Source organism: Sceloporus undulatus, chromosome 6, assembly GCF_019175285.1.
Source record: "Sceloporus undulatus isolate JIND9_A2432 ecotype Alabama chromosome 6, SceUnd_v1.1, whole genome shotgun sequence".
NCBI classification, from domain to species: domain Eukaryota; kingdom Metazoa; phylum Chordata; class Lepidosauria; order Squamata; family Phrynosomatidae; genus Sceloporus; species Sceloporus undulatus.
This window is the reverse complement of record NC_056527.1, coordinates 51430478-51454831: the sequence shown is the minus strand read 5'-3', so window position 1 is coordinate 51454831 and position 24354 is coordinate 51430478. Positions and strand designations below refer to the sequence as shown.

Sequence of the window (24354 nt, the reverse complement as noted above, 5' to 3'; positions counted from 1 at the left end):
CATTGGTCACATCAGAAACTTCCTTTTCCTGTTGCTTAAAAGCCTGCCTTCTGAGCAATCTGACCAAACTGAATCAACACTACACAGTATATAATTGTTAAACAGAAGTAAAGCAGAAACCTCAGTTTTGCCTCTAATAACTCTCATAGGCTCTTTTTCTTTCACTGATTTTAGGAATTACTTAAAGGCACTAGATCCCAACTAATCTTGGAAGCTAAGCAGGATCAGCTCTCACTAGTACTTGGCAATGAATGCCAGGTGATGTAGGCTATATTTCAGATGAAGGAACTGGGAAAACCACATCCCAAAATTCTTTACCTAAGAAATCCCTATGAAGTTCATGGGGTTGCCATATGTCAACAGATGACTTGATAGCACACACAAATACATGGGAACCCATGGAGTGCCCCTAACAGCCATCAACATTGTTGAATTTTCTTCTATATCACATTATCAAAGTGGAGCATCCCTAGTATATTGTCTCCAGTCTCAGATGCTACTTGCATATCAGTTTCTGAAAAACCAGAGCTAGAAGGTGTCTAATAAGCTTCCTTTAGAGTGAATGCATGACCCACATCCAGAGAGAAAGTAACTTTCAGTCAATGAATCTTATTTGGATTTTGGCTCCTAACAGGAAATTATCATGTGCAGCCAACATGAAATAGCCTTTTGTCCATAGCCACTAGGTGGGGAAAACCCCTAGGTATTTAAACTGTTATATAAGAAAGAAAAAGGAAACTAAATATGCTTCTGAGGCTATTTCATATTCACCACTTTGTTTTGGGGGGAGAGGGACGCAGCAAATTCTTGACATCTGGGCCTCCAGACACTTGATTCTCATTATGTTCTAAGATTACAAGCAAGCATTACTTTAACAACCCATACACTTACTGCTAAAAACATGGGCAATCTCTGGAAAACATGGGGTCCAGATGTTTAGGTCTCTGCTGAGGAGGTCTTTGCTTCACTACTTTGCCACTCTTGTTAGCAAAGAAGAGTGGTATTTTCCTTCTGTGATCATATATGCCCCTGCATCTATGGCTGCAGAGGTTATCAGCTGTTATTTAAAGGTATAGTTGCCACTTACAGAGCTGCTGGAAGGACTGGTAGAAGATAAGATATGTGAAATTCTTCGAATAACTTAAAGTACTATATAAACCACACTATGGCCTGTTACAGACTGCCAAAATAAAGCTGCTTTGGGACTCTTTGGAGGTATGCTATTTAAATGATGCATGCATCCTAAGAATCCAGAAGCTGCACCAAAACTGCCCTCCAGTGCTTAGGAATGGAGTGTGGCTTTGGCATGACCTCCAGACTCTTAAGACCCATGCATCATTTAAATAGCATACCACCAAAGAGACCCGAAGCAGCATTATTTTGGCTGTCTGTAACAGGCCTAATTCTCCTATGTGAATTCAAAGGATCACTCTGAGTGCTGCAGCAATAATTATGTATTATCAAGTCCATTTCTCTTTGATACTACTGAAGCACAGAGCAGGGGAAAGAAAAATGTACTGCAACCTGGTTTTTATTTAGAATAAAATGTCAAAAACAAAATGTAGATAGAAAGATTAACCCATGATATTTTGCTGCCGGGGCAGAGCTGCAGGTGGTATCTTGTACCAAACAGTACTTCAAAGCAAGGTGCATTGGCATCAGAGGGAAGAAATTCTGAAAGCAACTCTTCCATTCCCTGGCAGAAAAACACAAATCACAATAAAAACAGAAACCACACTGTGCAGCCCATTGATGGCATCCAATGGAATGATGGATATTAGTAGATCTTCATTCCTAAAGCTGAATCCAAACAGAATTCTAGTTGTACAGTGGGCCCCTGGTATCTGCTGGGGTTTGGTTTCAGGTGTAAGACGAATGAGTGAGTTCTGACTGAAACCCAATCTTGGGCATAACACAGGAACCCCAGTGGATACCAAAATCTGTAGAAGCTCAAGTCCTATTATATTTAACAGCACAATAAAATGGTGTTCCTTATATAAAATGGCATAATCAAGGTTTGCTTTTTGGAATTTCTTTTTGAATATTTACAAACCACTTATGGCTGAATCTGCAGATGTAGAATTTGTGAATACAAAGGACCAACTGTAATTAGGATGGGTTATTACATGTGGTTAAATAAATTCTAACATATGGTTTAAAGCAGCGTGCAGAGGGAAACAATGAGTCACGGTTACATTAAGTTTGTCAACAACATTTCTAGTTGAAAACATTCATTTTTTTAAAAAAAAATCTTGTCTTTCTCTCTCTCCCCACTTTCTGCAATACAGTATGTTATAAGGAAAGGCAGTACAGTACTTGTCTATGGTCCCTATTGATCTAATCCTATCACTTTGATATATATGGTAGTGCTGCATGGCTGCATTTTATTTCCTTTTTAATGTGGCTTGTTGAGCAACAGTTTTGTTTTATCAGACATATATCTGCCGGATGCATAAAACTGGAATGTCACAGATGCAATGCCTGTCTTCTGGCTGGTGTCAGCACAGTATACAAGTGCTCTAAGGAAACTATTATAAATGTTTCCTGGAGCCTGATATTAAGAACAACTATGGTTGTCAAGCAAAGACATTAAAAAACAAATAGGAACAACGGAGATCTCTGGATTCTAGCCTGGCATGAACGGTATCTATCAGCTGGCAGCCAATGTAAATAAAATTCCTTACGACTAGAATGTGTACTTCTACATCTGTACTTTAAGCCCTTGCACTTCTGTGCTCACAGACCTGACATTTAAGACCACATACATCTATTCTATACCAGACTAGAGTCTGGTGCTAAATAGGAAAGGCCAAGCATTGCTTTGAAATGATTAAGCACATGCTGTCAACTTGCATGCTAGTCTCAGTTGTAACTGCAACTCAGATTTAAACCTTCTTCTATAGAGTAACAAATAGCTAAATCATGCTGTTAAGAAGCCACTGAAAGGATATTTCAGATGTTTGTGGGCTATAAGGCTCTGCATCTCAGAAATTTTAAAAATGTCCATCTTCCAGTGGAATTCTTGCTTTTGGCATGAATGAAGGTATTACCCAATACAGGAAACTCAGCTTTTCCTCTTAGGTTTTGCAAGACCTTTTCATTTATATTGTAAATTAATTAACTGTAGATGCAACTGGTGGACCGCAGAGCAGAGGACAAGAACGTGCCTCAGCACTCTTCTCAAGCATGGAGACAGACTTGAGGCTTGTCATTTTTGCATTGTATATACACACACACACACACACACACACACACACACACACTTACAACATTCCAGAAAAGCCAAAGATTGCCTGAAACATCCTTTCCAATAACATTTTTGAACCAGTGAGCAAATGCACCTCCTTATATCCCTCTGTCAAATAACATCATTTTACATTACGTACACATTGAATCATTTTTACATCAGTTGATATTAACATGTTATGTCCATGCTCTGGATTTATAGAGCATTTAATGGACGAGAACACAGAGCACTACATGAAGGATTTTTATGAAATACAAAAGGGTAACATTTGGCTCTCCAGATGTTTGAGCTACAACTCTCAGAAACATCAGGAAGTAAGAGATTGTGAGAGCTGAAGTCCAAAACATCTGGGAGAAGACTGGTTCATCACCCTTTTTGGAAAGGTATGTTTTAAGATCAGACTGCCTGCTATACGAAAGGCAATTACAATTTTTGTTGTTGTGTGCCTTCAAGATGTCTGACTTATGGCAATTTTTAAGGCAAACCCATCACAGGGTTTTCTAGGGTTCAGTGTATGGTTTGCCCAAGGTCACCCAGTAGGTTTCCATAGCTAATTGGGGAATTAAACCTTGATCTCCAGTCGTAGACCAACACTCAAACCACTACACCATGCTGGCTCTAAATTACAATTTACACACACACACACACACACACACACACACACACACACTTCAATTTCCAAGCATATGTGGTTATTCTGGAAGAAGTGGTATATTCTCACAATAGATGTACAACTGTTATTAGATTTTAAATTTTCATTTGCTCATGTAATATTATAACATGATATTACATTCAATTTAATTAGCTATTTAATTAGCTATCATGGGTTAATTAATATCTCTATCACAGGCAAAGGCAAGTTACTAAGCTTAGACACTATAATAATACTTTGAAAAGTGCCAAGTTAGGGCAATTTTTTTCCTAACACCACATACTTAAATGACTAGACAAGGTAAAACATGCCTATAGCATGTCATACTTTTCTATTTCTTTTTTTTAAACCCAAACCAAAATGAAGCGAGTCATATTTTTAGGTATCTCAGATCACACCAAGTTGCTGCATAAATACAGTAAGAGTTTTTTCCTTACAAGTTATGTCAAAACGTAGAACGAACAGGAGCTCAAAAACTATTTGTAGTCAGTGTTTCCCAAATCATCACCCATTTCATTTTGCACCAGTAATTCTGGGTACATATTTTTGTGTTTTTTATAAAGTCTGGTTTTCAGAGAGTGACCAATCTTTTTAGAAGAGCCTTTGCCAAAAAGAAACAAAGATTTCCCTCACCCCCTTTAAAAGAAATATCACCACAATTGTGAAATGCCAGTCAGTCAGTCAATATATGACTGATTTCTGTTGCCTTGCCTGTTTTTAAAAAATTCAGAAGATGATTTATTTGTGAAATTGTTGTTGTTGGTGGTGTGTTCCTTCAAGTCATTTTTTATTTTATTTTTGGCGACCCTAAGGCGAATCTATCAAGGGACCTTCTTGGCAAAATTAGTTCTGAGAAAAGATATCCTTGCCTTCCTCTGAGGTTGAGAGAGTATAATACTTTAATCTGATTTATTCTAATAGAAAATTAAAGACAGGTTGAATTTCCCTTATCTGAAATGCTTGGGATGAGAAGTATGTTTTGGAGTTTTGAATATCTGCATACATAATTAGATATCCTGGAGATGGGAACCAAATATAAAACTTGAAATTAATGTATGTTTCGTATGCACCTTATACACATAGCCTGATGGTAATTTATACACCATATTTTTAATAACTGGTGGGGATAAAACAAAGTACTGTAAAGATGTTACTATCTCAACCACCCATGTGGAAAATTTGGATTTTGGAATACTGTGGATTTCAGAATTCTGGATAAGGGAGATTCAAGAAAAATAAGAATGGTACAAACCTTGGCAAAGAATACAGTGGAAGAATCTAGATAAGTTTCTCATTCTTTACTCCTATACTCTTACATAGCTAAGTAATCACAGAGGAATTCTAGAAATGGTGGGCACATTTAGTTTGATTTCATGAGGGGATACAGATTAAACAGAGAGATACTATATAAATTTCTAGTGCCTGGAAATGGACTTTATTGCTGCAGGTTCTCGTGCAATTTTTTAAAATTAAAACCATGCAGCGATTTTAATACTGTACAACATACAGTATTTATGTGGTGAACATTCCCTTTGATGTACCCTCTAAATAATGTGAAGAGATTACTTATCATACCAGAGAACTTCATTCTAGTGTTGAATAAATGGGCTAAACTATCTATTTCCATGGAATTAATGTCTGTTTACCCAAATCATTTAACTAAAATGAGGTAGCAGTATTGTCTCATGGTGACTTCATCAGTAGTAACACAATAACAGTATTACTGTATATAGTTTAGTGAAGCAGTGACCAGACATTAAATTGGATGAACTGCACATTTTGGTCAGTCATGGCTTACTTTCATTCATTTGCTTTATTGTACTCAGTGGTACTATGCTTAGTTATTCAATCTGCCATTCTGAAGAAAACTAAAGGCAATTGTCTTCCCTCTTATCTTTAGACAAAAGCTATGACAATTTTCTAATGCAAAGGAGTAGCACCATATACCTACACCTAAAAGCACAAGAATACCTGCAAGATTATATGCAAGATGTACTCCCAGCACTGTGAGTAGAAAAGTCATGCACACTGGTGGTGGGAGGGTAAGCTGAATATCAATTTAGAGTGCTATTTAATTAAGAAAAAAAATCATTTAACTTAACCTGTTGTGCTAAGGGCTTTTCATGTTAATTTAAGCTCCAAAGAGCTTTTTTTATTAAAAGCACTTGTAGCTGTGTAGCTGATAAAGGCCACATCCTTAAAAGAAATGTTATTTAGTCAATATGGGTATGGTGTGATATTCTATACTGTCATTAGTTTCATAAAATGCCTCTGCCTTGGAGCTCAGTAGCAAAGTGGTGGACTCAAGCCATAACTTTGTCTGCTCGCTGGAACAGACACATGGAATTTAAGCAACTGAAGCTATCATAACAGTAAAACTACCAATCCAAGTAATAAATTTCCAATTAGCAATCAATATACATTGTAAACAGTCCCTATATGAGATATCCTGACGTTTACCCCTGAGAACTTATGAGAGAAAGCATAATATTCTTCCCCTCAAAAGATGATACATAACTTTTATCTGAAGTCCTTCCACTGAGGGAGACAAGTAAGAAAGATCTCTATAATAATGGACAGATGCCCAGCACATGATTTGATCAACTCTTCTCTTTTATTAGTTCACTAGATTAATTATGGGGCGAAACAGACTGCCCCTTCGCATGGGCTTCCGGCCAGCTTCAGACCGCAGCATTTTGACACTACATGCTTTGAAGATACTCAGAAGCCAGCATTCAACACCACCTGCCTCCCCACATGTGAGCTGACTTCAAGGCACTCCTGGTAGTGTGGTGTTTACATGTTGCAGGAGCACCATAAAGCCAAGGCAGCATGGGAAAAGTCAGCTTTTTGCCCGCGCAAAAAGGGGCAGCTATTTGATGTTTCTTTTTGGGCTGGCAAAAAGCTGGATTGGGGCTACAGCATGTGGTTGCCGTGGCCCCCAAAACCGGCTTTCACAGCTCTATTCCACCTGTATGTCTTTGTCCATGTTTTTTTTTTAAATTTTCCTAACTTCCTTGTTATTGTCGTCTTCCATTTTGCACTGTATTGTATTCCTGCTATCAGGACAGAGTTGGACATTGTCAGTATTTGCTATTTATTGCTATTATGATTTGTTGTTATTTTTGTTATTGTTATTTGCTATGTATTCTGGGGATTGATTTTAAATTGTATTGATTTGATATGTTAATTGTTGTGCAGTTTTTATTGCTATTATTGTTGTTATTTGCTATGCATTCTACGTGATATTTATTATTATAGTAAATTGTTATGTTATTTTTGTTATTGCGATGTATTTTTCTTACTGCTGTAACCCGCCCGGATTCTTCGTGATTGGGCGGGCTATAAATAAATAACTTATTATTATTATATTAAAAATATGCTCCATACTTTTTTAAAAATATTCATAAGAATTTATTTTGTTATTGTTAACTATTGTTAACTTCAACTTATTGTAACACTATGAATGAGAGACTTCCAGGTTACCCTGTCATCAACAGCCCTACTCACATCTAGCAGACTCAAAGTTTTTTAAAAACATTCTTTCAATACTGTGGTAAATAAGCAGGGCAAAAACAAAGATAAAATACCCTTGACCTGTATGAGATTGAATTTGTGATCTAGACATTATTAGCACCACACCGTACTCAACTGAGCTACTGAACTGGGCTTGACATTGAACTTCCAAGGCTCCACGTTCTGTCAGAGTACTGACTCTGTTGCTATGTAACACAGATTGCAACTGAGTATCTCATGGGATGTGGTGACTTAGTGTTTAAGATGCCAATTCTGAAGATTTTAAGATCGGAAGACTGGCAGTTTGAGGCCCAAGAGCTGCATGATGGGGTGAGCCCCTGTCACTAGTCCCAGCTTCTGCCAACCTAGCTGTTCAAAAGCACACATATACAAGTAGATAAATAGGTACCACTTTGGTGGGAAAGTAACAGCATTTGATGCAGTTATATTGGCCACATGACCACCAAAGTCGTCTTTGGACAATGCTGGCTCTTTGGGTTTGAAATGGAGATGAGCACCACTCCCTACAGTCAGTTACGACCAGACATTTATGTCAAAGAACCTTTACCTTTACCTTTATATCATGATTAATCTTAATGCCAACTATAAGCGTACAATCAAAATTCTACAAACATAGCACTCAAAAACAGAGCGCACACTACCCTTGTCCCAACATGTGCCTTCACTCCCAAAAGGCATAGCACAAACAGAGAAGTCTATCAAAAAAGGCCAGCCTCAACAACATTTATACTGTAAAGCCAACTGCCAAATTGCTGCAATTATTTGTCCAACTATCAAAATATCCCAGTTCTTACCCCTTCTACCTCAGAACCGACACTGTCTATCCTCAGACCTACCTACCTTGTTTATACTATACTACCAGGCTTTGAAACAATCACCTGAGCCATTTTCCAAAACTACTCTGTCCTCCAATTTGTAGTTATAATGACAGAATGAAATCAGCCAGACCCACCTTAGTATTGTAGCCTATAATCCTGCCTTGTGTAGTGTTTGCCATTCTCCCACAAATCATCATCATCATCATCATCATCATCATCATCATCATCATCACCACCACCTCTCCACTCATCCCAATAGTCTCACTAGTATTGAGATGTACATTTACCTGTGTATAAACTTTCCCAAATTACCTATCCCAATCATTTTACGTGTTTACTCGAGAAACTGGACCTACAGTTCAATGACAAAACTAAACTATCTTTAGGTTTTGTAAGCAAAATATTAAGGACAATCACAAAAACCTGTAGCAACATCTCAGGTGGTTAAGTAAAGACCAAACTACACATATTATAATGAAACACGTTATTTGGAGTTGTGTGTCCCCCATAAGTACTGGGAGACTGATCAGAATCATAGTGCAACAGGAAAATTTAAATCTTTCTTTTTGTGACATAGTCCTGACAAAAAAAAACCCTAAAAGTTGTTCATAGTGACAATGTTGGAGATCTTTGCACCAAAAGCCAAATAGCAGCTTCATGGGAAGGCATTTTTGTCCTCTATCCATGGCCATAGATGTTGCTAATCATTGTTGTTGTTGTTTAAAATCCCAACTTATATAAATACCAACAATGCATCTAATATTATGTCTACTTTGGCCTTAGATTTATTTTGGTGGAGATGGAGACTTATAGCCTGACAAATCCTAATAACAGTAATTATTCAGACTGGTAGTACAAGAAGGGAGACTGGAGAAAGCCAGTTGATGTTTGAAGCCAGCTAACTACAAACTACTTGCCACCATGTCACAGAGCAAACCAAGACGAATTGTTGGATATCATTACCTGCTCCACACTTTTGAACAGTGAGAAGTTCCATAGGTAGTCCTACTACACATCATCTCCTTTTGATGAGACCATGCTGCAAACCCATTACAGTTTTTAAGGCCTGTTTATTTTATAAGTATATAAATAGAGCATGTGACACAAAGAACTGCCTCCTATTAGAGACAGCACAATCCCATGACTGGAATTGAGGCAGTCCTCCTCTTTCCCCAAATCTACATCTCCCGTTTCAAGCCGCAGCTAGAAACACTCAGGCCCTTTTTTTGCCCATTCCAAATTCAGGCTTCTGTTTTTTCACCAAAATATACATAGCATATTTTCACTTCCTTTGCTCAACCCAAGTAAGGATCTTTACAATACATACAAATAATCTTCACCCACATCAAACATACACACGCACACACCCCAAGTGTGTTAGTCCACAAGGTGATGTACATTGTATATTACATATATTAGACATGTTATTGCCAATAGATTTCCACTAACAGGAAAAAGTGCTTTGTTTTTATCTGTTTCCACTGGGGTTACCCAGGGATACAAGCAAGGAAAAAGCTGATGCTGCCAGCTGTCTTGCCTAGCAAACAATCATATCTCATCCTCTCTTCTAAATGGAGGAATGAAAGAAGACAAAGTCCTATATGTTACACTATGATCAAAAACTTTTATTTATTTTTTTAAAAAAACTTAAAACATTTTGGCCTTATCACCAATTGGTCTTCTTCAGAAGCTATTCAATCTTCAGAAATTTCTGGAGCTGCAAGTGGACATTTGATTATCAGAAGAAAGGCCTTCTTCTTACTGATCTTCTAAAAAATGTCTACTTGTATAGAATGTGCAGACTGCAATTTCTGCAGAAATTGCTGAGGACTGAATAGACCCAAAGGAGGCTAAACACTTGGACTTTTTTAAAAATAATAATTTTTGACTATCGCTTAGCATGTGGGACATTGCCTCCTTTCATTTTACCACTGTAAATATGTGCTTTCCAGTTTTGTTGTTTTGTCCCACCCTCTCCTCTAAGCCAGTGGAAGCACAATATGGTTCTGTGCTTGCAGTGCGCTCCTATACATGCTCAGATCTAATTCTTATGAGTTTACTCAAGGGAACTTACTCCCTAAGAGGTGTGTCAGACTACAGCCATAGAGAAGATATTATTAAGAGCTGATATAATTATAATTGTAGAACACAGGAAGAAATATATGTTTCTGTGTTGGTATTTTCTTGGCAATATCAACATCAGTATCTCAGCCTTCTGAACTGACTCTACTGTATTACACTAATATTATTTAATGCTAACTGCATCCTTGTCACAGTTCTTTTTAAACATGGAGAACGTGATATATTTTCTATAGTTGTATGGGTTCAGACAAGACTTGTTGAAGTAGTAAACTTGGCAGATATAGCTGAATTGAGCCCCACTTTTAGGGGAAAGGCAGAATATAAATGAAGTGACTGACTGAGACCTCTTATGTCACATCTACCATCTTTGCACAAGAAAGTCTCCCCTTCCCTTCTTCAAAAGTGTTTGGCCTTACATGTGTTAGGCCCATGGGGGTGGGGATCTCTGGTTATCCCTCCTCTTCTGACATCAGAAACTCTTTAAAGCATAGGCTGTGTGCCCCTTCCATGACCCTGATGCTGACACCATTACTAAAAAGCAGCTCAAGCATGTAGGCTAGCAAAAAGAGTTGCATGAAGGCCCCAGCTTTGATTGATCAATTCTGGACATTCTGGAGGAATGGGCTGCAGATTTAATATAAACAAATCTCCGGCTATCTTGCCCCCTAATTCCCTCTGCCTGGAAATGCAGGTCCATCAATACCCATTCACACCTAGTGTTACCATCTTGGAAAACTGCTTCAAAGTATTTCTTGAGTACTTAAAAACCCATTTCAAAGAACTGCAAGACCATTTGGTCTTTTTGATCCTCAGAGTCTGCCCCCTAAGCATCATTTTGGTATAAATATCAGGACTTTTTAGCCAGTCTTTGGGTTAGTACAGCAGGCAGGCAGAATCTGTTGGTTAGCCAGACTAGTACCTCAACAGCTCACCAATCTCCCATGCAGCGGGAGCTGTTTGAGTCCTCCATTTTATCCAGGACCCCTAGCAATTGAAAACAATATCTGTTCAGGTGCAGTATCACAGTATCATGTCTTCTATTCCAGCGTAACACCTTGATTTCTCTAGTCCTTGTGTGTGTGCATGGTTGTTTGTTTTATGTGTGCGTGTTTTAAATAAAACCTATTACTATTGGAAACCTGCCTCTGGAATTCTATGTGCTTCTGGACTTGGTATACATAGGGATTGATCCCCTGACTAAGGGGCTCGACAGACGGGTAGTTCTGTGCCACCCTTCTTTGCCTTGCATCATTGCTGCAGTAACCAAACAGCATGGCAACAATGCACTACCTCCTAGTAGCAAAAAGAAGCTGCCTGAAAGCAGCTTCCTAGAAGGGGTGCAATTGGTGTGCATGCGTGATTCCCCAAATGTATTTGGAGTGTCCTTTTTGGACAGGTCTTCATCTAGGGTAACATATGTCATCTTACTTGCGAGTATGTTCATTACAGCTTAAATGAGAAAAGGTAAATATAACAAGAAGCAAACATATTAACCCAGAAGCTGTATTCCAAATTGACCCAAGTAACTATATCAAAGTATCCATGGTAGTATGAAGTCATTAATACCACCCACACATAAAACCCTAATATTCCACAGCCCAGAATAATAAAATTGTTATAGTGTAAACATATATATCAATGTAACCTTTTGCCTGTATTCTCTAGTTCTATATTACAGTAAAAACATTTATAATAAGTAACTGGAAATGTCTGAGTCTTTCCAAGAAAGTGAACATGTATTTCATTGTTAAAATGGCACCTTGGTTTTAAAAATCAACTAAGATCAAGGCTAACTCTTGCCCTGCTTTAAACTCCTGCTTTAAACTTTTATTAGTTGACAAACTACAGTTTACCAATCGAGACAACACAGCAAACCATAGTTAACAAAACTATGTTGCTGCTCCTTTCTTCCACTGTAGCCCTTGTTATACAGTAGTTTAGTGTGTGTAAATGTGGTTACAGAAGTAAAAGCTATGACATTTAGGCCCGGTACAGAGTGCTGGAAAGCGGTGGTCTGGGGCCCATTGTAGGGCTCGGGAGTGTGGAGCAACCTCATACCCCCAAGCCCTACTGTGTGCCAGCAGCACCTTCATGGCTTGGCCCCATCTATATGGGAGCAGCCATGATTACGCAAGCACGGTGCGGTGTCTAAACGTCACTGCACAGCATGTGCATCATCATTGCATGTGTGTGCCATTTCAGCGGGTTCATTTTAGTCCTGACAGAGGCCTCACCGTTTGCTTGCTCCAGCCTCTGCCAGGAGTAAAAATGGGCAGCTGCAGCCCACCCTTTCGGGGTGGTCTGTTGAGCCCCTTAATTATTAAGAAAAGCAAAGAGAGGATAAGCATGTATATGTGCTAGGAGGGCATAGAGTATGAAGATGGCAATTGGAATCTTTTACAGGGCCAAACATATAGGATTTTCTGGCCCAAATGCACTGTACCACACTTTGTTTACTTGCCACTTTGAGGTCTGGGAAGAAGGGGAAAGGATGATAAAAAAAGGAAAAATGCAAAGGCACACAAACAGGTCAAGGCTTGTACAAGTTCCAGATTCACCGGGTCCCTCCTTCTCTTCTGCTGATTGTGATTGTTATTCTTCTCTTGAAGAAAAGCTGTGTGACTATGAGGCTTACTGGGTAACTAAAGCCCCATACAGATAGGCCAAAGTAAAGCTGTTTCGGGTCACTTTGGAGGTAGCTGTTTAAATGATGCATGCATCCTAAAAGTCCAGAAGCTGTGCCAAAGCTGCGCTCCAGTCTATCTGTCTGTCTGTCTGTCTGTCTGTCTATATTAATGTTTTCAGCTTTTAGCTGGTTGTGTCCTCCATTTTTTTGAATGTCCTCCATTTTGGGCTAAATTTTGTCCTACAATTTGTCCTAAATTTTGTCCCAGTTTGGTGGTAGTGAATTATGGCAACCCTACCCCCACACCACTTCTTAAAATGATTGAATTACTGGTTTGTGAAGCCGAAGGCTTTCACAGTCAGCATCCATATGTTTTTATGGATTTATTCCTGACATTTCACCTGCATCTGTGGCTGGCTCTCTGAAGATGCCAGGCACATAAGCAGGCAAAATGTCAGGATTAAATTCTTCTAGAACCTGGCCACATAGCATGCAAACCCCCCACAAAAAAACCCTATGAATTACTGATTGCTTTTCATCCCACTTCCCAGCACTACTGTTTCACCTGCCTTATTTTATGTAGGTACAATTTACTCTAAATTAGAAAGAAAGAATGCAGGGAGGATGATTGAAGAAGAGGAAAGTATATGTTCAAATGGCATGTGAATCAAACTTTTCTTTTTGCATGTTCCAAGTCATGCTGAAAGCTTTTAGATATCACTTATTCAGTCTAACAGATAAAAAGCCAAGAGACAAAGTCTAGAAATTTTATTTTTATTAGGTCTCTATACTTATTGATAGCTTTCATACCAGGGCCCAAGCAGCCTTGTATATGAACAGAAGCGCTACTGTTGGCTTGAGTCCTATTCTGGAACATCCTCTGACCTTATTGATCATATTTTTAGGAGGCATCGAAGGTGAAACAGGATGTGAGAACATTTTTGGGATATGAAGTCGAAGGCTTTCACAGCCAGCATCCATAGTTTTTTGTGGGTTTTTTAAGGCTATGAGGCCATGTTCTAGAAGAGTTTTTTTCCTGACATTTCATCAGCATCTGTGGCCGGCATCTTCAAAGAATGCTGGCATGGAAAAGAGTGGAGTCCAACTCTTCCATGCCAGCATTCTCTGAAGATGCCAGCCACAACTGCTGGCGAAATGTCAGGGAAAAACTTCTAGAACACGGCCTCTTAGCCTGAAAAACCCACAAAAAACTATTTTTTGGATGCATGCAAAAAAAAAAAAAAAAAAACCAACCCAAAAAACACACAACCCCAAACCCTGACTATTACTTTTTGGGTTTGGCTTTGCCTTGTTTCTGCTAACTTCTAAGATACAGATAGCATGTTATTTGACAAATACGTAACATACACTAGAAGATATATACAAAGACACATGTGTGCATTCTTTCCTATCTTTGACCATCTTATCAATACTTCCAAGTAACCAAAATAATCACAGTTTCATTTCCTTCACTAAAATGTTATAGGTATTCACTTATGGAATAATGGCAGAATCAAGTTTTCACTTATACCATCACTGTACAACTATGATCTAGGTCCAATCTGTTTCCTACTATAAACCACATAAAATAATAATGACATTAAAAACAATTTTAACACTTGATAGATTGTTTAATATAGTTATTTGAGTCTTAAAATGAATCTCAGTATATAGGTTTAACACAGATAAGGGTAGTTATTTGTATGATAATATATGTAACATGGAGAGCCAGTGTGGTGTAGTCGTTTGAGTGCTGGACTACGACTCTGGAGATTAGGGTTCAATTCTCTGCTTGAGCACAAAAACCATCTTGAGAAAGTCACACTCTCTCAGCCTCAGAAGATGGCAATGCCAAACCCCCTCTGAAGAAACCTGCCAAGAAAAAACTATGCTACATTAAGTTTGCCTTAGGGTCGCCATATGTCAAAAATGACTTGGAGGTATACAACAACAACAAATTGTATAATGCACAAAGGTATTTTCCAACACTGTGCTTACACAGGGTGGTAGCTCCACTAAATCTGTCAGCTAATAGTATTATTCTTACAACACCATTTTGCTGTCAGCACACATGTCAGTACAGTATTCTCCATGTATTTCGCTAAATCACCTGAAAGATGAAAAGCCCCTCTTCCATAGATCTTACAGTCTAAACCTATCAAGGGGAAGGAGAAGAGTTATGAAACTGACATACGTGCTCTTAAATACTTTTCAAGTTGATTTTGAGGAGAGAAGTGGAGTGCATTATTTGTGTTCTAGGAAGGAGACTTCAATATAAAAGGAAGCAACAGACAGTAAAAAGCATCAACTTGTGAGGGAGTGCAAAGTTTCTGGGCATCTGGTACCATTTCAGATTAAACTTTTCATGTCGAGGGTTGGGGATTGTCTGGCCCTCCAATCACAAAACCCTAGGAACAACAGCCTGCATAGCCAATAATGAGGGATGAAAAGGGAGTTGTAGTTCAACATTCTAATACTCACACATTATCTATGCTTATTGTAGATTTGGGATGGGAACTCTGTGGCCCTGCAGATGTTGTTGGGTTGTATCTCTCAGCATTCCTCACCATTGACTATGTTGGCAGAATTTCCACCCCTGCATTTTATCTAATCTCATATTTTGCAAATTGTGCTTATCACCGCTAGTACAATCTTGCCTCTACCAATTAACCAGACTTTAGGTTCAAGTTACCACCACGGATGTTCAGTAAGCAAGAATGATAATATGAAAATACCAGCACAGTGGAAGTTCTTAAGTAGTGTGTTTATTTTAAGGTAGTTTAAAGACTGTAAACATATCACCAATTCTCAGCATTGGTTTCCCCCGATCGAGACATTTTTTATGCAATAAAAAGGTTTGCGTTGGTGCATCACTCTTCTTTTTGAAACATGCTTGCATGAAAGCGTGTTCAATGAGGGCAGTGAAGGAATCCACACATGAGCAAGACAAAAAGCAAAAAGAAGAAGATGGGAAGTCATGAGATCTTTTAAATTCACACGTGAACAGTGACAGGAAGCAACCCACACATCAGTCGACCTGTGCTTACCATCACAGTTTAAAAGGAAAAAAGAAAAAGAATTTAGCACCCTATGGTTTTCAACAAACCTGTCACCATACACACACAGTGCTCCTTGGCTTTCCCAGATAATTTCCTGTAATTTTAAAAAGCACGCTAATGACAGAGCAAGGCAACTTCTTTAACCACACTTTGTGACAGAAAAGGTTTTTTTTTTAATGTTCTGACTTGAAAAAAATGAAGGGAACTAACGTTTTAAAATGCTGAAACCTCCCCCTCCCCATTTATTTTTGACTCAACAGGAATTTTGACTCTCTCAGCCTCCGAGGATGGCAATGGCAAACGTGCCAAGAAAACCCCATAATGGTTTGCCTTTGGGTCACCGTAAGAAATGACTTGAAGGCACACAACAAAAACAAGGGGAAAAACACATGAGCACATGATATAGTTCCCCTATCTTAGGGCATGAAAGCCAGTGCAGTGTAATGGTTTGAGCACTAGACAATGACTCTGGAGACCAGGGTTCGGATCACGGCTCAGCCATGTAAACCCCACTGGGTGAACCCGGGGAAGTCACACTGTCAGCCTCAGAGGATGGCAATGGCAAACCCTCTCTGAACAAACTTGCCAAGAAAACCCCATTGGTGGAATTCAAAGATATAGCCGTGTTAGTCTGTAGAATCAGCACATAGAGAGATCTTGTAGGACCTTTGAGACTAGCTAAAGAAAGAAGTTGGCAGCATGAGCTTTTGAAGACTTACTGTATATATTCATGTATAAGTCTAGAAATTTTAGTCAAGAATTAAAAAGGAACCATCTTCTAGTGAAAGCCAAGAGTATAATCTGACTTGAAAGCACTGACCCCCTCTGCATTCTCATCCATCTAGCCTATAGTGTGAGTACAAACAGTTATGCCTCCTGGAATTTTAATAAGTTATTTGGCATAGTTTTCCTTTCCTTTGTTACATGCCCCTACATTTTACTGACTTATTCACGAGTCATATTAAAATCCATAATTTTGGTGCCAAAACCTGCCCTCAACTTACACATAAGGTTGACTTATATATTCGGTAAATCTACTTCCTCAGATGCATTTGATGCCTTGTCTTCAGATCCAAGATCTACACGAACTCTCTACATAAAGAAAATGCCATGATAGGGTTGCCTTAAGGCCTGATTAAATTGGCAATGAAGACACACAACAACAACAAATCTTAGGGCACTGTACCCCCAACCCATTTCCCAATGGACGACCATGCCAACCCAACTATAGTAACCCCCAAAATATAGTAATGCAACCCAGTTCCTCCTCCAGTCCCACACAGCCAGCCACTCTTGGCATCTGAAGACAAAGTGGCATCCTCCTCCTCCGAGTTTATCACACTGGGGCTAATTTCAGCATTGAAGAGAAATCAAAGCACATTTAAAGCATCCTGCAAATAAAGTGAACATGGCGAGTAACTGCGCAAATGATTATCACATGCAGTTGAACAAACAAAGCAAGATAGGAAACGCATTGTCATCCAACTCTTGAAAATAAAAAGATGTGCGTTGATGCTTCTTTGTGGCCACTTTAATGTGAAGTCGTGCAAAATCATTTCATGTGATTACATGACTTTTTTCCCCAGGACATTCACGGGATAAACTCCCGATCTCCTTCCTACGATGGACTCCACTTGACAGGGTTGCCTCAGGGGGGCAGGATTCAAGCTTCTCTCCATTGCTGGGACAAAACCCAGCTCCCACAGCTTATCTGACATTCATAGACATTCTTCCTTCACACGCCGCCTTTCTCCATACTGGGAAAAGGGACCCACTACAAAACATTTATTATTATTAAAATCTGGGTAAAATTATTTATTTGTTGCCAAGTGGGATTCAAGCGTATTGGGATTCAAGACGGGATATACAATTCAAAACAATTTCAAATCATCAACCCGCAATACAAAATTGCACAAAAATATACAAAAAGTTCAAAACAATTTCAAATCATTGACCCGTGATTGAAAACCGCATAAAAATATACCAAAAATATACCAAAGGTGCCACAACAAACAACACTTCCCAGAATCCCCAAGCCAAGGCACTTGAAGCGGTGTCAAACCGCTTTATTTCTGCAGTGCAGATGGCAACCCCAAAAAAACTTTTCACAACAGCTCCAGAATCACTGCTTTGGGAAGTGGCGGCTGTTTCCAAGCTAAGCCAGGGAAAGGAATAAGAAGTTGGAGAGAAAAGCCCCTGGGGGACCCTCTTAGCCCCATGCTTCCCTCCAGAGGTCCAAGGCAAGGCTTACCTGTGGCCCCAGCCAGCTGAGGCGCAGCGCCTTGGAGGAGAGCCCACAGCAGAACATGTGTGGGGCTGATCCAGCCCATTGTGGTGGCCTTTTGGGGGGCTCTGAGGCGGCCCAAGGGGGCTCTCTGAAGCTGGGAAGGAGGAGAAGGAGAAAGCGAGGCCCCGCCAGAGGCAGCTTTCGAGGCTGGGCTGCTGCTGTGTGTGTGTGTTTGTGGGTCTGTTGTGTGAGTCACTCCCCTGCGCTTCAGCCTTGCTTGCTGCCTGGAGGGGAAACAGGAAACCTCCCAAAAGTTCGCAAACAGCTGGGCTGGACTTGCTGCACTCTTCCAGAGGAGTGCCTTCTCCCGCCCTTCTCCTTTCCTTCCTTTTTCTTTCTTTCTTTCTTTCTTTCCTTCCTTCCTTCTTTCCCTCCTTCAGGGGTGACTGCAAAGCAGGACAAGAACCTTCCCCCCTCCTTCAGGGAAATGGAGGGCATGGCCAAAGGAAAAGTTTTAGAAACACGTTTGTTAGAAAGGCAAATACTGTAATGCAGGCTTGTTGGGCTCAAGATGGAGGACGTTTTTTAATGGCTCCTAGGCTGGAATGGAGGACAGGTCCTGGGAAAGGAGGGCATTGTGGGACAGGCTGGTCAGGTGTCCTCCTAGCTGCCATGGAGGATAAGGAGGTGACCAAAGGAAAGTTAGAAACACTCCTCATGATAAGGCTCAAAATGGAGGATGTTTTGGAATGCCTCCTAGAGAGAAAGATGGAGTGGAGGACAGGTCCTGGGAAAGGAGGACGCCTGGCTGCCCTCTCCCCCACAGGGGGACCTGCTGTCCTAACTGCAAAGGAGGACAAGGCCCTGGGAAATGGAGGGCGTTCACGAAAAATGGAGGGCATGACCAAAGAAAGGCTTTAAAACCCCCACACACAATGTAAAGTCATGCTTCTTGGTCATGCTCAAAATGTAGGACACTTGGCATCCCTCCTGGACAGAAGGCTGAAATTGAGGACATGTCCTGGGAAAGGAGGACCTCTAGTCATCCTGTGTGGGATAGGGAGACCAGATATCACAACTGCCAAAGAGGACAAGGCACTGAGAAATGGAGGGCATTACCAAAACATGGAGGGCATTCCCAAATTAAAGCTAAAAACATTAATAAAAATGTGAATTCCTGCTTCTTAGCCATGCTTCAAACGGAGGATGGCTGAAATGGAGGACATGTCCTGGGAAGGGAGGACATTGGGTCACCCTGTCCTACACAGGTTGACCAGATGTCATAACTGTAAAGGAGGATGAGGCATTGGGGAATGGAGAAAGTTCAACCAAAAGGGAGGCCACAACCAAAAGAAAAGCTAATAACACTAATAGACATGCAAACTCGTGCTTCTTAGTCCTGCTCAAAATGGAGGACATTTTGGCATTCCTCCTGGTCAGTAGGTTGAAATGGCAGACATGGTCTGGAAAAGGGAGGCTTTTGGTCACTGGCTCCTATTTTTTTTCTGGCCAGGCTACAACATGAAGCTGCTTCATATCAGTCAGGGGCTTGGGGCTCCCCCCAATACACACACACACACACACACACACACACAGAGGACCCAGTAGCTGTTAATCCATAGTTGTTATTGTTGTGTGCCTTCAAGCAGTTTCTGATTTAAGGTACTGATAAAGGTATTCCCCATTGACAAAGTTGTCAAGTTGTGTCTGACCATAGGAGGTGGTGCTCATTTCCATTACTAAGTCAGAGACTATTCTGTGTTCATATGGCCAGCATGACTGCACAGAATACTGTTACCTTCCCACTGAAGTGGTATCTATTTATCTACTTTCATTTGCATGCTTTCAAACTGCTAGGTTGGCAGAAGCTGGGACTAGTGATGGGAGCTCACCCCATCAGGCAGCACCAAGGCCTTGAACTGCCAATCTGCCAATCTTGCAATAAACAGTCAGCGTCTTAACCACTTGAGCCGCCGCATCCCTAGTTTCTGATTTAGGGCAACCATAATTCTGGGAAGTGCCGCAAACCTGTTGTGGGGTTTTCTGGGCCAGTTTTGTCAGAAGGGGGGGGGGTTGCCATTGCTATCCTCTGAGGCAGAGAGTGTGACTTGCCCAAAGACAACCAGTGGTTTTACATGGCTCAGCTGTGAAGTTTATCAGACAAGGGAAATTGGAAGTATAATCCAATGGCAATCCGAACACAGTCATGGGGTTTAATGTTATTGGGTGATAGACTACCACATGCAATTTTGGGCAATGGGAAGTCAGTCTGAACGCAATCATTGGGTTTCACGTTATTGCGTGATAGACTACCACAAGCAATTTTGGGCAATGGCAAGCTATTTTCGGGCAATGGGAAGTCAGTTCAAACGCAATTCGAATTCATGTAAATTTGCTGAACTAGCAAATTCACGTGAATGCGTTCTGGCCCCACTTTCTTTTCATTTGAAATTAAGGGAAATTCCTCCCGTGTGATAAACTCCAGTCCAACACTCAATAACCACACTGGAAATGAGTCAAGCCAAACTACATACATGACTTGCGGTTAAAAGAACTCAATGGGGCTTTTGCTAGAGAGGAAGAAGGTGTGGCCCTCTGGGTGTTATTGGGCCAAGCATCCATAATCCTTTGCTATTGGCTATTCAAGATAGAGATGGTGGCAGCAACACAACATCTGGAAGGCCATGAACTCCACCATCCTTGGCTAATGCAGCCTTGGGTACAAAAGTACATTTCTGATCCCTGTGCTCACCCCAAAGTACAGTAATTTCTCTATGACTGAGCCACATGTCTATCTCTCTCCATCAATGTATATACATACTCCTCTGTCCCACAGAGTACATCCATCTTTTCTTATCTGGTTCAAACATGCAAACAAGTATTTTCATTTTTATGCACTAAGAGGTCAAACAATATTGCAAAGAGCAACAAAAATAAGTTTTGGACTAATAAATTCCCAATGGGCTACTTTGGACAATGATTCTACATAGTCAGGCCTGATATCTGGAGTGTCTGTGCACTTGTTGAGCATCTGCTATTCATGTAGGGACTTTCTGTCTGCACAAAGCCTATGCATCAGGGGTATAGCTACAGTAGGAGAGAAATGAGGGTAATACCCCCTGATGTAAGAATTCTGCCCCAAATGAATTTTTCCTTCAGTCCCTAAATTTCTAGCATTGCAGAGAGTAATACATTAAAAACCATTCACACCAAGTAATCTTATATTTGCTTTGTTTGCATTTCCTTGGCAACTTTCCCTGCCACTTTTCCTTGGATTTCTAAAGTATATTTCTGATTGCTCAACTGAAGTTTTTAAGTTACTGTGACTTATGGCAGGGTTGACAGGGTTTTCTTGGCAAGATTTCTTCAGAGGAAGTTTGTCATGGCCTGAATCAGAGGCTGAGAGAGTGTGACTTTCCCAAGGTCACCCAGCAGGATTCAAACCCTGATCTCCAGAATCATAAATCAACACTCAATCTGCTACATCATGCTGGCTTCTTTAAAGTTACTACCATGCTGGAAATATAGGGACTGAAAGAAAATCCATGATGGGCAGAATTCATGTGCCCTCCTTTTGCTGTCCCTGTAATACTGCAACGTCTAGGTATATACCTGCCTACATGGATATAAAATTGCATGTTCTGTTTCTTAACAAGTTTAAGATATAACATACGGAGATAAGATATCCCATCCTATATCTAAATATCTAAAATCTGGATACAATAAAATCAATTTAAAACAATGGCAATAATTTTAAAACACTGAAACTATATTAACCCATTTACCACAAGCATGTGACTTGCCCAAAGTCACACAATGGGTTTTATGGAAGAAGGGAGGAAACAGTGGTATTAAGGCATTATTTGTTTCACATATTCACGTATCACAATGCATGTATGCACACACCAATCCAAATATTTAGCCTCATTGTACATAAATTTTGATGTTTTAATATTAAGCAGCAGAAATTTTTGGGAACTCACTCTTTGGGAACTCACTCCTGGAGGTGATTTGTTATCTTAAACTCATTTTTCAAATACACACCATCTTATAACTGCAACTTCATCTTAGTGCAATTTTTAGCCATACACAGTTCACCCATAAAAGCTGCAGTTTATCTACAAATTTAAGGTGTCTTAAATTAACCCAGTTCCCAATTTTGCCATGCCTGCTTAGGTATGATCAGCACACAATTATGTCTGCAAAATTTATTACACATGACATGTTTTATGCCTACTGGTGCAAATATAGAAGTAAAATAAATATATATTAGGAGTGAGAAACTTGCTGTCTATAAACATTATTGGACTATGATTTCCATTAGCACTAGCCAGCATGGTAAATCATAAAGAATGATGGGAGTTGGAGTCTAACAGTGTCCTCTATCTCTGAAATACAATTAAACATTTGTGCATGATTTTAAATATCAATAAACTGTACTACTATTTTGAATTTGGAATATTTATATTTTTTCTGTTTGTATGATCACTTCTGCTAGTTCATAGTTGTTTTTTGAAGAATTCATTCATCAGTTTACATTGGTGTAAAAATGTTCAGTCTCAAGCAAGGGCCTTTAGAGAAAGTTGTATGCTAGAAGGTTTTATAAAAGCCTACATTCAAATTGTCAGCAGTGTGCACTGCATTATGCTCGTTTCCTAGTCATCATTAAATTAGAACATCTGTTGCTCATAATCATCCTTCACATAGAGACAACTATGGCATAGTTTTCAGTTTCTCCAAATATATAAATCAAATTTTGTTATCTTCATGATTAGTTTAATGATGCATTTGTGCTAGAGCTGAATTCCTGAAAAGCACTTAATCCCCTTCATATTTTAGGGATTAAATGCATAATGAATGTGCAGCAAGCAAGTGGGGATGGAATCGGCCTAACCCTCACACTCCAAACAATGAAATGAATGGCTTACATCTGTGTGTGTAAGCTTAAAATGTGATGGCAGGGCCCCGTATGGTCAGGAAACCTGTTTTATCAGGATTCATAGTTGCACGGAGCCCTGCCTACACATGTATACCTGTATGCATGGATGCATACTGCAATGTAGACAAACATTTCAACATGCAGTGTGAAACAATAATTTATGAATACTACACAACCATTGGATGTCGGGAAAGAAAAAGCTAGAAAAAGGGTTCGAATCTCATTCATACTTACATTATGTTTGCTCATTCTCTGATCATCTCCTGATTTGTACCACTGGGGCATATTTGGATCTCCAAATTGTCATGGTGATCAGGAACAAAAAATGTTAACCAAAATGCCTTTTCTTCTTGATTTCAGCCTGATCATGATTATATTTCTTAACCACATTACACTATAATGATCTTTGTATGAATTTGTCTTTGAAAGTTATTCAGAGGAAGCAGCTAATTCAAAATAGGGTGGTCTGATTCATCATGTTGGTGCTTGTTGGGCTGCTGCCTGCCAACCAAACAAGATATTACAAACATGATTCAGTTTTTGCATTTGCTTTATTCCTATATCAGTTATTCTGAGTTATCTTTTTATTCTTGTTTCTTGTTTTTGTTGTAATCAGTATTGGCTTTGTGCCTCCTGCCTCACCACCACATACAGTATAATGAAAATAGAGCTAGGGCAAGTCACCTTCTTTCAGCTTCAGAGCATGGCAATGGTAAACTCTCTCTGAAGTAACATGCCAAGAAAACCCCTGATATCACCATAGGGTCTCAATAAGTTGGAAACAACTTGAATGCACACAACAAAAAAGAAGCAGCTGTAAATCACAGAAGAGGGGATAGGGATGAGAGAAATGTTAACTGTATACAGTCTGCCCTCTCCATATGCGGGGGATCCATTTCGGACCCCCCCACACGTATGAGGAAAAGAGCGTATGCTCAAACCCCATAGGAAATAATGGGGCGTGTGCTTGTGGTGGTGCATAGGGCGCGCGGCCAAATACGCACCCCATCATTTCTGCCTGGGCTTACCTTCCGCATGAGCTCAAAGCTGCAGAATCAAGCCCGCCTATAAGGACGCCCGACTGTACATGTTAACAGAGGTAATACCATATAACCAACTGAAGTGGACCTCTATCAGACAATTGGTCCAAATACTAAAATACCTAAC

The 24354-nt window shown here is 39.9% G+C and overlaps 1 protein-coding gene across 1 annotated transcript in view; it reads right to left on the bottom strand.

Annotated features, from left to right (window-relative positions):
* The window catches only part of TGFBR2 (transforming growth factor beta receptor 2), a 62856-nt gene extending 44176 nt beyond the window's left edge, over nucleotides 1-18680 (bottom strand). The window contains exon 1 of the mRNA XM_042475246.1: nucleotides 18273-18680. Within this exon, the coding sequence (XP_042331180.1) occupies nucleotides 18273-18351 (79 nt within the window). The 5' untranslated portion in view covers nucleotides 18352-18680. The remainder of the gene's footprint in view (nucleotides 1-18272) is intronic.
* Between the last annotated feature and the right edge of the window lie 5674 nt (nucleotides 18681-24354).